This window comes from Orcinus orca, chromosome 20 (genome assembly GCF_937001465.1).
Source record: "Orcinus orca chromosome 20, mOrcOrc1.1, whole genome shotgun sequence".
Lineage (NCBI taxonomy): Eukaryota > Metazoa > Chordata > Mammalia > Artiodactyla > Delphinidae > Orcinus > Orcinus orca.
The window spans coordinates 9,696,579-9,717,064 of record NC_064578.1 but is presented as its reverse complement, the minus strand read 5'-3'; the positions used below and the strand labels follow the sequence as shown (position 1 = coordinate 9,717,064).

The following is a 20,486-nucleotide window of genomic DNA, read 5'->3' as shown; positions in this document are numbered from 1 at the left end:
CTTCTTCCCTGCCTTCCCTTCTCCAACTTGCTGGCCTCTCCTCCTCCTATAAGATTCAAGTCTGGTGTAAGCCACTGACTCCCTCCCACAAAAAAAAAAAGTTCCCCAGTCACCCATTCTTTATGTTCCTTATGTGGAATTCTGTTTTGTACTTACCTCATTGTATTATGATTATCTATTTGTGTATGTGTGTTCCCCCACTGGACTAGAGAGTTGGGATAGTCTTATACAGCTTTGTGTTTCCAGCATGAAGCAAGCAAAAAAAGAAAAGAAAAAGAAAGAAGGAAGGAAGGAAAGGAAGGAAGAAAGGAAGGAGGGAGGGAGGGAAGGAAGGAAGAAAAAAGGGAGGAAGGAAGGAAGGAAGAACAACTTGATCAGTGTGTGTTCCATGATTGTGTGAATGGCTCACTAATTAAATGAACAAACAAATGAATGAGTCAAGATCTGGCCCAAAGCTGACACGTAGCTTTTTCTACTTGGAGCTCATGCAAGAAGGTTCTCATCCTGGCCTGTTTCATAGTGTCATTGGGGCCACTACAGGGCTGATGGTTAGAACCTGCAGGAGGAAAGTCAGGGCTCTCATGTCGTCTTGATTAAAGATGTATCATCTGCAGTTTTACAGATGAGAGATGCTGCCATGGAAGGAGGGGCAGGGATTAATCCAGACAGAAATGTGCAGATCATCTTGGTCAGGAGGAACAGGCTGTTGGAACCACTGGGGCTTCTGTGCGGGACCTTAGCGGAAATAGCATCATTGTCTACAACACTAGTGACTGATGTTCATAGACTAAGACACTGGTTCTCAGACTGGAACATGCGCCAGGGTCCCCTGGAGGGCTTGTTAGAACACCTCTTCCTGGACTTCACCTACAGAGTTTCTGATTCCAGAACTTCTGTAGTAGGACCCAAGGATCTGCATTTTTAGGAATTTCCCAGATGACATGGATGATGCTTGTTTGGGGATCACACTGGATTAAGGGCTCTGCTAATTTCAGCTCGAGAATATCTGACTCATGGGATAAGGTTTCTGCCATCCACAGCTTCTTTTGGTCATCCGTAGGGCAGAATCTTACTTTCTGAGTTTGAAAAACGTCACAGTTATTTTAGTAAAATGCTTTTGCCATCATTCCTTTTAAAGCAGCCCTTTGAAGTGAGAAAACCAGAAGTGGGATTTGTTTATTGAGATAATTTGTGGTACATATGAGTTCTGCATCACATTTGGAAAACACGAAAAGCCCCGCTTGGAACTCATTTTGTTCAGTCTACCTGTGCTGTTCAGTCTTTCCTACATAAGTTGGATGTACCTGCTGCCACCGCTGGTTTTGCAGTAATAATACTTTTCTATGTTAAAAAGAAAAAAATCCTGAAATGAAAACGTAACTTAGTCTGATTGTAATCTCGCCTTGCCTTTTTTGCATGGATCATTTGTTTGTGAACTGGTTATTTCAGGAAGGGCTCAAAAGTAATTTCATGGTTTATAGCATTTATATTGGCGCCTTTAATGAGCAAAACATATTGTTTTCTAATACACGAAACGAGGAGTTCACATATATATATATTATTTTCATCTCCTAATATTACATGTATATCAAGTTTAAGACATGGAGAACAACCATGTAAAGAAATTATACTTCTGTACACAGGGGAAATGTGCGAGTTTGGTGATGCGAAAAAAAACACAGAAACATTTGCAGGCTTACGAGATGATTTTATTTCTAATGCATCCAAATGATAGCAGGGAGCTGCTCTTCTGTGTGTGCCTCATATAGCAATTCATATCTAAAAATATGGTAACATATGGCTTTGTTATTATTTAGTTTAGGAATTGATGCACCTACAGGAGTTTTGAGAGCTCTGGGTCTCGTTCAGATGTTGTACACAGCAACTAAACAAGATAAGCTGCAGCAGGGAGTTCCTCAGCCCCAGGTTATTAAGATTTGACCAGTTCACTTTTTTTTGTTGTTGGTGTTCATTAAACTCAAGAACTTTTTCTTTTTTGCAGGTAGGCTTATGGTGGTCTTCCCTCTTTCTTATTATGTTTTCGAAGGCTGAACTGGTGAAATCGTTGGGCCCAATAAAAATACGGCCTGGATCGGAAAAGGGTACAAGCTTCTCTTTCTAGGCCCGGAGTGAGGTGGCGCTTTAGCCTCCTGGTTCATTTGATGTCCTGGGGAGTCCTTGACACCCATACAGTCCCAGTCACAAGACCTTTCCCTCCCGTCCACATCGTGTTTGTTTTACAGCTCCCGCACAGAGCCTACAGCTGTGTAAACCCGGGAAGGGTTTCTGCACAGCTTTGATCTTTGCCTGGATCAGCAGTTGCCCTCAGTCCCTGAACCCTGTTCCACGGCCCCTGTGTTGCTTGGATTTTTCCATTTTCTGGTAATTATGGTGTTGAGTGGGGAGCCTTCCAGCAGCATCCCCCGAGACCTTGGGTGGAGAACTTGGAAGAAGCACCTTGAGCCTGTTGTTTGTAGGACCGTATTAAGACGTGATTTTCATTTGATGCCAAAAGAGATGCCATTCAGTTTCCTCCTAAGAGGCGACCTGACACTTTCAAGAAGACCGAGAGCATCTGAGGAGCTTGAACCTGTTATGGACTGAATGAATGTTTACGGAACAAATGCAGTGTGGGTTTTTTTTTTTTTTTTTTAACTCCTGAAGAGTTCAGTCTTTCCATAAACCGTGGCCTGATACCTCTGTCGGAGATAGGCTTTAGGGCTGGTGCAGCATGGCATTGTTTTTCATTTAATAAACTGGGTGCCTCTGCGTGGGGCATACGGAAGTCACGGCTCCTGTCCCTACAGTCTGGTCCTTATTTTAAAGGCTTCCCACGAGGCACGGGGTTTCTGCAGAGGGAGCCGTCATTCCAGATGGGGTGATCATAAATGGCTTACAGGGCTGGGCCATGATGCCTAGACAGTATGTTGAGCTCAGAGATGAAATGAGGTCTTTCCAGGCAGAAAGAACAACATAGAAGGCCATGTATGGCAGAGCAGAGAAGACTCTGGGGTCTCCAGATTCAGATCCACTCGGGTTTGAGTCCTGACTCTGTCGTGTACTGTCTGTGTGATCTGGGGCCATTCGCTGCATCTTAATGCATCTCAGTTTTCTCACCCATCAAAGGGGATTAATAATAATCTCTTCTGGGGACTTCCCTGGCGGTCCAGTGGTTGAGACTCCAGCACTGCTACTTCAGGGGCCACGGGTTCCATCCCTGGTCAGGGAAATAAGATCTCACATGCTGTGAGTCATGGCCCCCCGGGGAGGGGAGTCTCTTCTTTTGAGATTGTGAGAATTAAATAAGACAGTGTATGTCAGTTGTTTAATAACACTGTCCCTGGGACGCGTAGTCTGTTGTCACTAAGTGTTAGCTTCTATTACTGCTGCACTGCAGCTGTTCTTCTTTTTTTTTAAAATAATATTTATTTGGTTGCATGGGGTCTTAGTTGCAGCAGGCAGCCTCCTTAGTTGCGGCTTGCTGGCTCTTTAGTTGTAGCATGCAGACTCCTTAGTTGTGGCATGCGAACTCTTAGTTGTGGCATGCATGTGGGATCTAGTTCCCTGGCCAGGGATCGAACCTGTGCCCCCTGCATTGGGAGCATGGAGTCGAAACCACTGTGCCACCAGGGAAGTCCCAAGTGTTCTTCTTCTAACCCTCATATTCTTCCTCCTCCACCTTTTGATTAAGGTGTGCACCAGAAAAGACGAGTTGTGTCACTGTCAGCATTCTGGTGTGACAGGAGCCTAGGAGGTAGGTGGGCGAGTATTCTGAGATTTGGCTGAGTAGTGAGCCTTTAGTATCTGGGGGTAGGTGGAGCTCTATCCTTCTCAGCATCCCCAGAACCCGGGAGAATGAGTCTCTGAAAGAAAGGCCCTTGCCTGGGGGATTTTGAACGCCAGGTGAAGCTCAGTCGGTGACACACGGTGGCACAGTTGAGTGAAAGCGGACACTGCCTTCTTGTCCTGTCATCCCAGGAATGAGCTCTTCTTCCTTCGGGGGCCCTGCACCTTCTCACCTTCAGAGCCTTAGGTATACACATGACCTTGATCGCTTGAGTATAGTGAATCCTGATTGCCTGCATTTATTAGGAAACACAACTGAGGACAAAGAATCATTGGACCTGAAAGTACAAACCAGCACACAGAATCAGTTCACGGCGTTGCTCTGGTTTCTCCCATATCTGTTGAGCTGTGGCTGAAAATCCCTTTTCTTATCAAGCAGGCCGTCCTTGTTGCCATCGAAGGACGCGGGCCAAGACTTGGGTCGCGTGGTCTCAACTGCAGTGTGGCGAGGTTTGGTGGGAACACAGAGGCCAGGAGAGGGTGTATAAGTCCCAGCCACGGTACCGCTTCATCTGTAGGGCTGCCTCTGAGGGAAGCTGTGAAATCCAGGTGGTCCCATCCCTTAGAAAGGGCAGTGCTCAAAACAGAAGGAACTGGGTAGAAATTAGGAGACAGCTTAATTCTTTTCCAGCAGGAATCATGAAGTCCGTTCAATTTTCTATTCTTTTGAAAAAGTAATTTAATCCTCAAGAAAGTATATACGTATCGGAATGATTTCCTGGGTAGGCTTCCTAACTTTCTTTTTTTCCTTTCGACATCCCTAAATAGTTCTTCGTGCAATGGCATGAATAGCGGCTCAACGTTTTCAGGAAATGATTCATTACATTATAATTTCAATTCACTAACCGTTTTCAGCCATGCGATAAATTTAAATCCTTTACTATCAAGATAACATTTTTTCTCCTGTCACTGAGATATAATGATTGGAAACCATTTTTAGAAGTTGACCCTTTGAGGGACAGCTCTTAGGGATTTGTCCTTTATACCAGCACATAACTTGTAGGGTGTCAGTATTTCCAGGGCAGGGACCCTGGGCTGCAGATCTGTGTGTTTTTTCAAGTGCCCAGGAAAATGCCTTTTACAGTGAGTGTGGTGAAGGGTCTGCTGGGTGAATGGGAAAGAGGAGAATGTGTATTTGAAGTACGCGGTTCTGAGAAAACCACATCATTTCCGAATAACGAAGGATGAATGCTAATGCCATCACTAAGGCATCCTTTACCCTCCTGAAAGTCGGCTACGAATCAGGCAAGGCCAATCAACTCCGTGGTTCTGTACATTGTAGAGAGGAACCCTGGGATCCATGAGGTCCCTTGAGCTGTGCCTAACTTGTTTGGTGATTGTGGGGGAGTCTCTGAGCCTCAGTTTCCTCATCAGTCAGTTGAAGGAATGGGTTTAGTGTTCTAGGCATGTCCTGGAAAAGACCCTCAAGCTGGGATCTCAACAGTCAGACCCTCTTCTCTATAATATCAATTGGAGTAACTCTCACTTTATCCCCACTTGTGACATGGGACTCTTTGTAAGACATACTTTAAAAAGTGTGATTTTTAGAAAGGTTAATTAAAACACTGAAATTCTGAAAGTAACAGGTTTCTTAACTTTTGGTTGTAAAAATTATTGAGCATACAGAAAATTCAAACAACACTTCAGTAGTACGGTGAATTAGCACAGGCCCACCATCTAGAGTCAATAATTGCTAATGTCTTAACGTGTTTCTGTCCAGCCATCTTTTCATCCATCCATCCACCCACCCATCCATCCATTCATCCATCCACCCACCTATTTATCCAACCACCTATTCATCCATCCATCCGCCCATCCATTCATTCATCCATCCGTCCATCCATCCATCCATCCATCCATCCATCCATCCATCCATCCATCCATCCATCCATCCATCCATCCATCCGTCCATCCATCCATATATGTAAGTTGCAGACATTGACACTCTTTACAGTTAAGTACTTTGGCAGGCATCTCCTAAAACTAAAGACCTTGTTCTACGTAATCACGTTTATCCATGTTATCATGTCTATGAAATGATAATAATTCACTAACATAAAAGAATGCACAGTCTGTAACCAGATTTACCCAGTTATCCTCAAAATGTCTTTCATAGCTTTTGGTTTTCAATGAGTCTGCGGTCAGTCAAGGTTCACACATAATATTTGGTATTGTATTTTTTTAGTCTCTTAATAGAGAGGGTTGTTTTGGGGGGTAGGGGTAGAGGTCACAGATTGGTCCCTGTCCAGTTACTGTGGATAACTGTCAATTTCCTTTACCAGCTAGCAAGGCTTTTCTTTAATTTTCAGCACTTTTATGTTATCAAGGAAACTTAATTTCTTGTACATCTTGTTGCACTTTTGTGAATCTGGTTTCGACTTCCAGCCCAGCTAAGACTGACCGTGGGAAGGATTTCCTTTGGTGAAACTTGGGAGGAGGAAAAAAAAATCTGTTAATTAGGACTGTGAGGGTGCCCTGTGTTTATCTCAGGCAGAAGAAGGCTCCCTGGGGCTCTGCGCCACAGCCAGTTAAGACAAAAAAAACTGTGGGAAGGAAGATTCAAGTCTCAGGTTAAGAAACCAAACCCTCCAGGACCTCAGGGCTCTTTGCCTATAATTAGAACGCAGGAAGGAGCAGCGTAGATCAGGACTGCCTCTTGTCACTGCCTGCTCACCTGGGGAGTATGGGGCCCTGGATGACAGACTCCCCCTGGCCTCACGAATGCGGTGCAGCGTGTTAGAATGGAGCCCTTCCTCTCCCTCCTTCAGGGGGGATTTGGCATAGCTTAGGTCACAGTGTGGAGGCTGATCTGTCCACAAGTTGGTTCATGCGTCAAAGTAACTTACTCTAAAATTAGATGAGGTTTTTGAGTGTGTTTATCATCCTCCCCAGGTCATGAAATTTGACAGGCCAGTATATCACTTAGGAAAGTCTGAGGACCAGCCTGCAGCTCCCAGATTTTCCTCCTGCCTCTCTGCCTCCCCTTTTCACACTTGTCTTGGCCCGGACCAGGGACAAGCCATGGCTTTGGATATGACTTCTGGAGGAGAAAACTCAGTGTCATGCTCCTCTGCATCAGTAGACATCACCTGCTGGCAGATGTGTTTTGTTTTGCTCACACAGTGACTTTAAAAAATGACCAAGGGCTTCCCTGGTGGCACAGTGGTTAAGAATCCGCCTGCCAGTGCAGGGGACACGGGTTTGAGCCCTGGTCTGGGAAGATCCCACATGCCCCGGAGCAACTAAGCCCGTGCGCCACAACTACTGAGCCTGTGCTCTAGAGCCCACGAGCCACAGCCGCTGAGCCCGCGTGCCCCAACTACTGAAGCCCGTGCGCCTAGAGCCCGTGCTCCGCAACAAGAGAAGCCACCGCAGTGAGAAGCCCGCGCACCACAACAAAGAGTAACCCCCGCTCGCCGCAACTAGAGAAAGCCCGCGCGCAGCAACGAAGACCCAACGCAGCCAAAAATAAATAAATAAAATTAATTAATTAAAAAAATGGCTGAGATACATATACAAATTGGGAGATGTCATGTAAAAAGCTGGCGTTCCCATTAGATTTAAAAATTGGAGGAGGGGACAACAATTAGCTGGGGCTGAGTAAAGACATCCGAAGGGCGTGTGGTTTCTTGTTTTCCATCATCTCCACTACTCCCCAGTGTTTCCCTTCCCAACTTAAGCAGCTTTATTCATTCATTCTTCTGTCCGTCCAGCCTGCTTTCTCAGTACTGGGGAAGGGGGAGCCTTGAACCCTCTGTCTGGGCCACTTAGAAGTGAAATGAGCATCTGAGAAAAAGTGACCAGCAGTATGGAGGAAAAAGCTGTGGAGTCTTCTGAGTGGTGGCAGGGATATTTCAAATGTTTTCCTCCCAAGGTCCCTCTGGAAGAAGGAGCCCAGTTCCTGTGAATTGATTACAAGTCTCTAACTAATTCAAGTTCCAGTCGTCATGAAATGGAACAAGCCTGTGGGTCTTCCATGGAGCTCAAGCATATGAGCACTTTTTTTTAAATTTTAAGGATGAAAAGTCTCTCTCTTGTTTTTGGTAATGATGCAATGGCAGAATGTCACCCACCCACCACTTGGGTGTCCGAGAAGCGCTGTGGGTGCAGACAGCCCACATTAAACAATCGGCCCTTGAGGGTTGATGGTTCAAGTTCGTTTGAAATGAGAAATTGCCAGTGACCTGAAACCCATCATTATTAACCTTGTGGCAAAACATCGCCATAACCAGTAGCCAACTCTCATTTTTTATTTTCTTTTTTCTTTTCGGTTGGAAGAAAGGCTCATTGATGAAAGTTGGCTCAGTTCTTTTTGTTTAAGTTAAGTGGTCGGACCACCAGGAAGAATGACTTTCCTTTGATTGGGAACAGGTCTTAATCCAGATGTGCTTCACATGACCAGTCGGCTTTGGCTGGTACACCCCACAGTTGATTCGAGCTGTGTTTATATATAGACAGCTGCCCACATTTGGAGAAGCATCTGTGTGTCGCCGCCTAAGTCTTCCCTAAGAATTACCTTTTAGTAATACATGATATTGTAGCTCAGGTGCTTTTGTAATGAACAGATGGCTGCTTCTTCCTTCATTCAAAAATGGAACAAGTGACACAAAGAAAATGTGAGATAGGAAGGATTTGGGGAGGTGCAGTATAGAATAATAATATCCATGGTATCCCTGGACATTTTATGGTAGAAGATTCTGGAAGGGTGAGCCCAGCTGTTTCCACCTAAGTCTCCAGTGGTGGTTATGTGTTGTCTGGTCAAGCGATCAGGGTCCCGCTGGAGATTTTCTTGCCCCTGTGGCAGTAGCTCTTTTAGAATCCTGTCTTATGGCACCCGCAGGAGTTCCCAGAGTTATGTGGGAGTCCATCCGGGCATTCTTCCCGAAGACCGGCCCCTGTGTAGCCTCAGCTGTTCATCCATTAATAATGTCTTTTCAGTGTATTTGTTGGGCTTGCTTCATTTGTGACTAGAAGGGTACATTTCTTGCTGCACATCAAAGAGTCTAGAAATGTGAACCCCACTTCTTCCCACAGCTCCTGGGGAACCCCCACTTATTCCCACAGTTCCTGGGAACCCCATTTCTTCCCACAGTTCCTGGAGAATCCCCCTTCTTTCCACAGTTCCAGGGGAACCCTGTTTTTTCCCACAATTCCCGGGGAACCCCACCTCTTCCCACAGTTCCCAGGGAGCCCCGTTTCTTCCCACAATTCCCGGGGAACCCCACCTCTTCCCACAGTTCCCAGGGAGCCCCGTTTCTTCCCACAATTCCCGGGGAACCCCACTTGTGTGGTGTGTCTTTTGAGTAGCCTGCTCTTTTCTTCATTTTAGGCTTCCAGGTGTTTTCTCTTTCATGACCCATTTCCAACCTCCTTGTTTTCTTCTTCAGAGTTTCCTGTGACAGCTCTCCAAAAACCTTTGTCAGATAATGGTAAGAATTCATCAGTAACTTTAACTTTTTGATCCTGTACTATTGTCTTTAACTCATTGTGATTTATATGCTCTGACTGCGTTATAGGACGTGATTCACCAAGAGCTTAGGCAGTCTGTTAGAAAAGGTATTTTTTACGATCCCAGTTCACTGCTGCCCGTTCATTGCTAGCCCAGTGCCTGGTCTTCAGTAAATAAATGGAGGACTGTGGTGGGCTGACCAATGGCCCCCAAAGATACCCAGGTCCTAGTCCCTGGAACTTGTGATTGTGACTTTATATGGCAAAAAGGACTTTGTCAGTGTGGTCAAATGAAGGGTCTTGAGAAGGGACATCATCCTGGATTACCTCGGTGGGCCCTAAGCGTTCTTATTAGTATTCCTGTAGGAGGGAGGCAGAGGAAAATTTGACCACAGGGGAAGAAGGTAGCCGGGTGACAATGGAAGCAGGAAGCAAAGGTGATGTGGCTGTGAACCAAGGAATGCAGGTGGCCTCCAGAAGCTGGGAGAGGGAAGTAGCAGATTCTTCCCTGGGGCTTCCAGAAGGAAGCAGTCCTGTTGATGCCTTGAGTTTAGCTCAGTGAGAATGACTTTGGACTTTGGACCTCCAGAACTGTAAGAGAATAAATTGGTGTTATTTTAAGGCTTAAGTTTAGGGTTATTTATTACAGCAGCAATAAGAAACTAATACAAGTGCTAAGGCTAAAGGCAGGCAGGATTCCCCTGGCCCTCAACATGCCTCTTCATGAGAAATCTTGCTCATGGTCTGCTTTCTTGCTCTCCTGCTCGTTTTACTGAACACATACTTACTGGATGTCTCTCATGTTAGAGGTTGTACAGGTTGCACCTAAAAAAAAATAAAAATAAACTCCATCTGAGTTAGCAAAATTCAGATTGCGGTCAAGTACCGTGACCCTAAGGCTTCAGAACCAAAACCAGATCCCATATGTGATGTCCCGTCTGTGCCGCTGATGGACGGAAGGGAGCTTAAGTGCGTCCTGTACTGACTGGGGTTCACCTTCCTGCAGTGCCTGCATCAGGAAGGGCTTGGCCTGGACCCCAGCTTTCCCAGCCAGGCCTTCATCTCTCTCTTGTTACAAGGGACTTAGAGGTAGGCTGTTCAGTTGGGAGCCCATCATGTCTGTGATGCCATCAGGGGCTGGAAGTGCTGTGGTCTCTCCCCTCAGCCATTCTTTTTTTTTTTTCTTCTTTTCTTTTCTTTTAACTTATTTTTTAAATTTATTTTTGGCTGCGTTGGGCCTTCGTTGCTGTGTGTGGGCTTTCTCTAGTTGTGGTGAGCGGGGGCTACTCTTCGTTGCGGTGCGTGGACTTCTCATTGCGGTGGTGCTCCTCTTGTTCTGGAGCACGGGCTCTAGGTGCACGGGGTTCAGTAGTTGTGGCATGCAGGCTCAGTAGTTGTGGCGCACAGGCTTAGTTGCTCCGCGGCATGTGGGATCTTCCCGGACCAGGGCTCGAACCCATGTCCCCTGCATTGGCAGGCGGATTCTTAACCACTGTGCCACCAGGGACCCCCCCCCCCCCACAGCCATTCTTAGCATGTGGCTGCTCAGCCTCCAGGCATCACATCTTCTTCCTTAACAAGAAGAAGGGGGGCAGGCAAGAGGCGCACGCCAGCGTGTCTATCACACGGTCACCCTATAGCTACAAGGGAGCCTGAAAAAGTGATTGTCTTTACTAGGTACGTGGCTACTCAGAACTAAACTGGGGTGCTGTTTGCAAAGAGGACAGGGAGTGATCAGAGGGGGGCACGCAGCAGCGTCTGCCTCGGTGGTTGTGAACATGGTCTCCAGAGTCGGGCAGATGCCATGGATTTGAATTCTGGGTCCACTCCTCGGACCATGGCGTAACTCTTCTCAGTCTGAATGTTCCCCTGTGTAAAATGGGGATAATAATTGGACTTAGGATAGGATTGTTGAAAGGATTAAATGAGGTCAAATGTGTGTGATGCTTAGACTGGCAGCAGTCAGCGTTCAGTGACTGTCAGAGCTGTGAGTGTTGTGGTGGTTGTCGCTGTTTTCTCATCCTCCTTCCTATCTTTCTCCTTTAGCTCTTCTTCGTCCGTCGTCACCATCACCGTCACCGTCACCGTCACCGTCACCGTCACCATCACCATCACCATCACCATCACCATCACCATCACCATCACCATCCATAGCTCCTCCCTCACCCCACCATGCTACACTGATTGGTGGGTTTTTTTTTTTATGCGATCACATATCCAAAAGTAATACGGCATCTCCCATAAGAACACTTCACTTACTGTCTTTCCATCTACTTGTGAATTTCCTTAAGCTACACCGAAATCTTTGCTGCCTTTTCTGGCAAAGGGTCCTTTGTGCTCTGCACACAGCACATGGCAGCAATCTGTGCACATTCTCACACATGCACACTAGCACACAGGATGTTTGTTGATCGAATGAATTAATTTTTCACTGAATGACAAACACAAGCTGATTCTGTTCCTCGTGGAGCTGATTTGTTTTCCTGTCTGAGAGCAAGGCCACATCTCCAGATTGATGGCTTTGGCTGTAGGTCAGAAGGACTTGCCATCACAGCTGGTAAGTGGACCCGAGTCTGTGACAACAAGAGCGGTCATCGTGACGCTGCAGCCACCCCAGCCCCTGCCCCCAGCGAGTACAGGGTGCAGTCTGCATGCCGGTCGCGGTGGGAAAGCCATGCCTCATCTCATTGCGTTGGGCATTTCTCTGGGATGGGGGTTTCCGTGCCTTAACCTTGGTCTTGGGTCTTGGCCTCCACCAGTCAGGGTAGGGCTGGTGAGAACAGAGTTTTTCTCACCCTCGCCTGCTCTGACATCCCTCTCAGCTCATCCCACCCCTTTCCAACGTTTTAGCCCCTGAGAGAACCCAGTAAAATTTCCAGAGAGGAATGAATCTCACTAGTGGAGACCGGGAACCACCTCTGAGGGCAGGGGCACCCCGTTGACAGTATGAACAGGAGCCAGGCAGGCGTGGCATCAGAGTGGACCCTCAGGAAGCCCCCGAGAGACGGACCTTGAGTGTGGCAAACTGCTAGCTGCCTGTGTCGGGCTTGAGGAGGATTGCAAACACCTGGGGCTCTAGAAGTCTGAACTGACGTGTGATTTGCGGGCTGTCTCCCAGAAGACTTGGGAAGCAGATACAAGACTTGTGAAAAATGCCAGGTGACCTGAGGGTTAACAAAACAGGAGGAAAAGGTGTGGTGTGAGCACTTCTGGCAGCTTCGTTGGTGTTTGTGGACTGGTTGTTTTGCTATTGATCACGCTCCCTGTATGTCTTAAGCTAATTTTTTTTATGGTAATACAAGGCCCAACATGTATAAACAAATTCTCTTCTTGATCTTCTAAGCGATGAACACTTAACAGGTTCAGGCTTGGACAACTCAGTTCTGACCCCAGGCTCCATAATGGGGGGACTTATAACTGGGAGGGAGACAGGAGGTATGTGAAAGACCCTCAAACTGTCACTTCCGTGTAGGAGCAACAGCAGACCCTGGGCTCCCTCCGTGTGGGCCTGGTGAGCAGGTTTCCTTCCTGGTGAGAGGGTGTTAACTGTTGGATGCCCGGAACTGCTGAAAGAATCTGCATGTATTGTGACCCGGGCACACGTATATGTAAGGAAACGCAGACCAGGAGACCTAGGAAGTGCACACCCAGCTTATTGTATATATATTATTATTACTATCTCTGTAGGGGGTGGACAGTGTGGAAAAGGGCCAGGACTGAGAGCTGCGGGGGCCTTTAGCCTTGTTCATGATGCTTAAATGTTTTTTAGTTTTTGGTTTTATTTTTAAATAGGGGCTTCCCTCCTCCTCCCCTCCCTCCCCTCCCCTCCCTCCCCTCCCTCCCCTCCCTCCCCTCCCTCCCTTCCCTCCCCTCCCTCTCCTCCCTCCCCTCCCTCTCCCTCCCTCTCCCTCCCTCCCTCTCCCTCCCTCCCTCTCCCTCCCTCCCTCTCCCTCCCTCCCTCTCCCTCCCTCCCCTCCCCCCTCCCCCTCCCCCCCTCCCCCTCCCCTCCCCCCTCCCCCTCCCCTCCCCCCCCTCCCTCCCTCCCTCCCTTGCTCCTGCTGTGCCGGGTCTTAGTTGCAGCATGCAGGATCTTTAGTTGCAGCATGCAGACTCTGAACTTGCGCATGTGGGATCTGGTTCCCTGACCAGGGATTGAACCCAGGCCCCCTGCATTGGGAGCGTGGAGTCTTACCCACTGGACTGCCAGGGAAGTCCCAATGCTTAGATGATTTTAAACGGGCAACTGTGCTCATGTATGGCTTATGTAATAAAAATTAGTTTTAAAAAGTAGCCTGGGGTGGGTATTAGTTTTCTATGGCTGCCATAATAAATTTCCTTAAACTTAATGACCTCAAACAACACAGATTTATTACCTTCTAGTTCTGGAGGCCAGAAGATGAACACAGGTCTCCTTGGGCTGAAATTGGTGTTGCCAGGGCCTGTTCTTTCTGGAGGCTGCAGGAGAGAATCCATCTCCTTGTCTTTTCCAGCTTATAGAGATTGTCCCCGTTTCTTGACTCGTGGCCCCTTGCTCCGTGCACAAGCCAGTAGCATTGGGCCAAGTCCTTCTCAGATGCCCATGTCTCTCGTTGTCTCTTCTGCCTCCTTTTCCTGTGTTAAGGCCCTTGTGATCACATTGATGTGAAGGACAATTTTCCCATCATAAGGTCCGCAGACTAGCAATCCTAATTCCATCTGCAGTCTTCACTCCTCTTTACCAGATGAAGAATGGAAAGCACTTCGAGAAAAGTGTGTTGGACATGTAGGTGAGACTCCTTAAATATTTCTTCCCGCTGCTGCCAGTCCGTAACCACAGCCACCACGGCCATCTCTGCCATTAACGCTATTGTTCTTATTTAGTAAGTCATCTCCGTTTCTTCTGTCAGCTTCCTCCCACTTTCACGGTCAGCTGGGGGCCCTCTGGGAAGTCACTCCACACATGGGATGGGAATTCTTGCTGGCATCTGTCACAGAGAGAGACGTCCTGTTTCATTTGAATGTCTTGACCATTTCTGGGCAGTTTATTCTAGTTCTTATCCAGCCAGCCAGCCAGCCAGCTTTCTATCCATCATCCCATCCATCTATCCATCCATCCATTCATTCATCTCTCCGTCCCTCCATACATCCATTCCTCCATCCTCCCCCCACCCCAGTCTCTCTCTCTCTCTCTCTCTCTATTTCTTTGGTGTCAGATGTTGTCTGTTTTCCTTCTCTCTGCTATATAAAAAGCATTTTTTCTTATGTAAGAAACCATTAAACATGAGGCAAAAGTAGAGGTTTACCTGGAAGAGCTACCTTTCTTTAAAATTTAGGACCTAACGGCACTGGGGAAATAGTACTAGAAACGTTGAGAATGAGAAGTGGAACTGTTGTTTTTTGGAAGAAAAGTCTTTCACCCTGTACTCTTAACGATACCTTTGCAAGTTTTATACAACATGAAAATAATTATGTGAAGAAGAAAGAAAACCACTTCTTAAATATGCTTATCGCACCCCGTGTGTGCTTACATGGTTTATTGTAGTACTCAAGTTTCTGTTATCCCCATTTTCAGATGAGTAACTCAGCACAAATAATACATACATTTCCAGTACTTAAGAAAAACAGAAATACAGATAAGAGGAAAATAAAAATCCCCAACTACCCTATCCACAGTATTTTGGCATATGTGCTTTCATACTTTTTTACTGTGATATATCTTTAGTGTTTCTTTAATGATTCCTGGCAGATTTTAAACTCTGTCTCTCTGTGGTTAGTTGTCCAGCCTGGCCAGTGAGAGAGAACATTCCTGTGGAGATTAGAAGGACCTCCTTCCTCCTGCCTGGCAGTGTTTCTCATGGTAAAACACACGCGTGCCCACACACACCCACATCTCAAGTCTTTGAACACTGTTGGTATATTCGTGTGACCCTGCCACACGTTTTAAGTACTGTTTACTCCCTCCCCCCCCCATAAAAATGCTTATTATTGAATTGTTCGGATAATATAGAGAAGTAGAAAGAGGATAAGACAGTTTCCATGGTGTGTCCATCGAAAGACAACCTCCATTAATGCCGTGATTGACTTTCTCCCAACTCAGAGGCTGCTTCTTGTTTTTATGGAATTGTGACTGTGGTTTTAAAACTCTGTGGAAATAAAACACACACACGTGAAAAGTGGGCATTCTTGCTGCTGGATGACGGTGAACAAACAGAGCACACCCAGGCAGTTAGTAACTGGATCAGGAAAGAAAACATAACTCTGAAGCCCGCTTCTGCTGTCATTCAATCATTATCCCCCAGACCTCACCGAGGCTCCCCACTACCCTGCTTTTGGACCGCAAAGATGAGTTCTGTCTGCTTTTGATCTTACGTGAATGGAATTACCTTCTATAAATGGAATCGTCCAGTGGGTGCTCCTGTGTGTCTGGCTTCTTTCTTTCAACATTATGCTTATAAGATTTATGCTTAGTGTTGCCTAAGGTTGTAGCTCATTTGTTCTCCTGGTTGTCGAGTATTGCATTCTGCGAATATGCTACAGATTATCTAAGTCGTGGTTGCATTTTAAAAAATATGACTCCTAAGTTTTTCACGCAACATTCTAACCAAATCTCTCCTCCCATTTTAGCACTCTCCTGATAAACACCCTTTTACATAGTAACATAGTATTCAGTGGAGTGGATCTGTGTTTATTTAACCATTATCCTATTGTTGAATATTTAGGGGGTTTCTACTTTCGTTGTTGTTGTTTGCTGTCATAAGTGCAGTGCACAGTGTCTACATCTGGGCACTGAGCAGGCGTGGGCTTGTGTGTGTGTCTTAGATGGTTTTGTTTGGTTAAATTTCCTGAAGTGGAACAGCTGGTTCAAAGGTTCAACCGTCACATGGTCTCTTAACATGTGCTGTCACATTCCTTTCCCAGAGGACTGTGTCCGTTCTCCCCCCACCGCCACAAAGCGAGTGAGAGTGCCTCTCTTGTCACACACTTAGCATCTTGGCAAGAGATCCAAGTAGTCTTCTTCTTCTGTTTTTTTTTGGAGGGCTGCGTCATACAGCAAGCAGGATCTCAGTTCCCCAACCGGGATCGAACCCGTGCCCCCTGTAGAGGAAGCGTGGAGTCCTAACCACTGGACCACCTGGGAAGTCCCAAGATGTGCATAGTCTTCTGCTTAAAACGGTTCCCGTGTTTCCCATGGCCACAGGATTCAAGTGGACAGCTCTCACCCCACGTGCAGTGTTGTTTCCTGGTTGGTGGTACAGAGACCTCAAGGCTTACCTTCAAATCACAGTTCTCTCACTTCTCCATTGTGTGGCCCCGAAGAACATGTTTGACCTTTCTGAGCCTCAGTTTTCTAATCTGGAAAATGGGGCCTTTTTATTCCTGTACTGTCTCTCTGCTGCTTCATCTGGCTTTACAACCCGTGAAATTCTATTTCTGTCTGATGGTGATGATGATGTAATTTTTTTTTTTTTTTTTGCTGTGTTCCATCCCAGGTAGTAGACTCCTGGCTGGAGAGCTTCTCCATGCTGTTTTTAAAGCTGTAGAATCTTGTACTCGTGTATCCTCCATGACATGCCTCCTGCTGCCGCTTCCCTTTGTCTCTTTGTTCATTCATTATTCATTTTTCTAACAAGCCTTTATGGAGCATCTGCTATGACCCAGCACTCTCCTGAGCGCTGGGGACACAAAAGATGAGATAAATATGTTTCCTACTTGCAAGAGAGGCAGAATCTAGAGTCGAAGCCTGGCAAGAGAGGAGTCCATGGGTGGGCTGGGGCTCCTATGGTCCAGGAAACCAGCGACACCTGGAGAAGGGGTATTTACGTCCTCCAAGGAACAGAGGAGTCAGAGAAGGCTTTTGGATGTAAGTTGTTCTGAGGCTGAATGTGGAAGGATGAGTAGAGGTTACCCAGGTGGAGGTTTGGATAAACAACTGTAGAGACTTCAGTGCTGATGGGGTTTTGGGTAAATACACACGCACACACACAGTGAGTTCAGGCAAAGCAGTTGTCCTTCCTTGGGATTGATTTTGCCTCCCAGGGGATCTTTGACAAAGTCTGGAAACATGTTTTGTTTGTCACAGTGTAATGGAGAGGGGCTCCTGGCATCTAGCGGGTTGGGGCCAGGGATGCTGCTAAACATCGACAATGTGCAGGGTAACCCCCGCGTGAAGAAGTGTGTCAGTAGTGCTGAGTTAAGAAACGTTGGGCTGCAGCATAGAGAAGTGGTGGGAAGATATCAGAGATGCGTGCATTGTCATCGTCCTCAGAACTAGAGGATGTGCGTGTGCATGCGTGGTGTGTGCGCTCACGCTTGTGTGAAGCAGGAGGAATCCGTTTTCCCTCTGCTTGGGGGTCGCCCCCATGTAGGTTCTGGAAGGCTGCTCTCTGCTTGTCGACTCACCGGCCCGAGAGTTAGTGAGGCACTCTCAGCAGGTGTGCCTCACCGCCGGCTCCTTTCCCAGTGTCCTCACCTTGATTTATTAGAGCGTTTTACTCCCCTTTCAGTGTTTATGACATCCAGGGACTTGGTGCAACCACTAGGAAATGAGAGTGGACAGTGAGACGATTATCATTCATTTTCACTCCCCATAAACATTTTCTGTTTCTTTTTTGGAAGACATCGCTAATCCCCTCGTGCATTGGCTTTGCGTGTTCTTTCTTCAGCCTTGGTATAAAAAGCAAAGTGGTAGTGACTTTTTCCTTATGGCTGCTGAAAAGGTTACACAGCGTTTGGACTGCTGCCTGCTTCTATCCTGGAGCACAAAAGATTCAGGAGTAGAAATTGGTTCTAACAATATCCCTTTAGAAAACACCGAGGGGATGTGAGTCATTTTCCCTTTGTGTTAGAGGCATTTCGTCGCTCAAATTCAGAGTTAGAGGATGACATGCACTTGATCCCTACTTCCTAGAGGAGGTGACAATTGAGTGGCCCTCCTGCAACTGAGAAGCAGTCTGTAGAAACCTTTAGGAGCCCTGGGCTTGGGAGGATTGTTTTTTTTTGTTTGTTTTTTTGCTATGTGTGTATCTAAATTTCTAGAAAAGTTTTCATTTTGAAGGTAATGCGAATGGAGGGATGAGAGGGGAGAGCATAAAGAATTGGAGAATTTCCGGCTTTCTATTATGGTTGGAGGCATCGCATCCTTTAGGGCTCTTCGGTTGCAAGCAGCAGAAAAGACTGGATAACTTGAGAGGGAAAACGTGATACTGTATCTGGTACGACTTTGGTTGCATGTAACAAAAAGGCAAACACACTGCGGCTTATTTTTCAGAGGGGGGCAGCCCAGAGTTGGTGCATCAGGGACCCAGTGTACCTCAGACTGTCATCCTAAGTGTGTAGCTTTCATCCTTGTGCTCGGGGGCCTGTGGTCACCATGGCCACAAACTCCCGGAACGGTCTGTTTTCATGAACTGTCCTTGGGTTGATGATTCAGCTCTGATCTCCTGCCTTTGTGTCTCAGCTGCAGGTTTAGATTCTCAGGAGAGAATCTAGGCTGCCTGTCTTTTGGACCTGGTCATGGTCAAATGTCCATTCCCCAGAGCCAAAACCATGAAAGGGTGGGAATGAACAAGAGGTGCTTTGTGCCACACATCCTTGAAGACAGTTTTCAGAAGTGAAGGATTTATGTGGACAGCCCCATTCGTTCTTGGACCCATGTGTTTGGGAGAAAGGGAGGAAAGGAAAGGTAGCTCGCATTCAGTAGGAAACTGCCCTGTAGATTAACTCGTAAGCAGTGGCTCCCAAGGCATGGTGGATTAACCCAGGTACTCTCAGTCTTTACCCTGGCTCCAACTCAATTTTTTTAGGCAATGGAGAGAGCTGTTTGGGAGGTTCTTCCGAGACAGGTCAGCAGTTAGCCTCCCAAATGGCCTTTTAAGGCTCATCTAGGGTTATTGTCTTCCAGGGCTTTGTTTTTGTTTTTCAGTGATAGTAATTCTCAGCAGTCTGTTTTTGGGGTATGGTTTATATATTTGGCACCTTAATTAAAATTTGACTCCATGAAACAAACACATGTTAAGATACAACCTTTAGAGACACCCTATTTGGATTCAAATGGCCAAATGAAATTAATAAAACCTATTATTAAATTAATTAATAAAACCTATCTTGGCTTCAGTTGCCTCATCTGGAGAACAGGAATAGTACCTATTTTATAGAGTTGCGGGGATTGAATGGGATCATGCATGTAAAGTACTTTGAACTGTGTCATACACGTATGTCTTTTAAGTGTTGGCTGTTTAAAAAAAATGGTTGAAAAAACCCTTTATTTTGGAACAATTATAGATTCATAGGAAGCTACAAAAAATAGCAGGGACGATCCACGGACTCTTTATCCAGCTTTGTACAAGGCTTACATCTTACATAACTATGGTGAAGTATCGGGCTGGCCCAGAAGTTCATTTGGGTTTTTCCATAAGATGTTATGGAAAAACCCAAACGAACTTTTGGGCCAACGCGATATCCAAGCCAGGAAACTGACGTTGGTACAATGTGAGCATATAGTACTGCAGTGGGTAGAACTCTGGCCCCAGAGATGAACCTGTGACTATGTTAGGTCACCTGGCAAAGGGGAATTAAGGTTGCAGGTGAGATTAAGATGACTAATCAGCTGAATTTAAAATAGAGGGATTATCCAGGATTATCTGGGTGGGCCCAGTGTAATTAGAAGGATGATTAAAAGTGCAAGAGGGAATCAGATGAGGCACTCAGAGTGAGAACTCAGCCAGACGCCGCTGGTTCTGCAGGTGGGGAGAGGGTGCATGAGCTAAGGGAAATGAGCCTCTGGAAGGTGAAAAGGACGATGGGGTGGATTCTCCCCTTAGAGATGCTGGGAAGGAGTGCATCCTGCTGACGCCTGGGGCTAACCCAGTGAGATCCGTGTTGGACCTCTGATATATAGAATGAGAAGGTGATTAATTTGTGTGATTTTAAGCCATGAAGTTTTTGGTGATTTACGTTCTCTGCCATTTCCTCACATGGGTGGGTTCACGTAACCACTACCATAGAGATCTCCCTCGAGCTGCCCCTTTGGAGTCATACCTACCACTCTATGCATTCAGCCTCCCCTGTGCTCTGTGAGGAAGTCAAGCTATTCCAGGCATTGTGCTTCCCCGCCCAGCCATGCTGTCGGCTCTGGGTGGCTCTGGGTGGAATGCTTTCCCCAGTCTTCCTTGCTAAGCATCATCTTTTAAGACTTCAGGTATTTTCTTTCTGAC

General features: G+C 46.5%; 1 protein-coding gene across 6 annotated transcripts in view; it reads left to right on the top strand.

Moving 5' to 3' along the window:
- WWOX (WW domain containing oxidoreductase) overlaps positions 1 to 20,486 on the top strand; it is a 976,221-nt gene that overhangs the window by 177,396 nt on the left and 778,339 nt on the right. Inside the window, exon 6 of one of the 6 annotated variants that reach the window (XM_049703841.1) lies at positions 615 to 3,502. The exons of the other annotated variants lie outside the window; for them this stretch is intronic. Within the exon in view, the coding sequence (XP_049559798.1) occupies positions 615 to 626 (12 nt within the window). The 3' untranslated portion in view covers positions 627 to 3,502. Of the gene's footprint in view, positions 1 to 614; positions 3,503 to 20,486 lie in introns of those variants that run through there. 6 annotated transcript variants of the gene reach the window in all.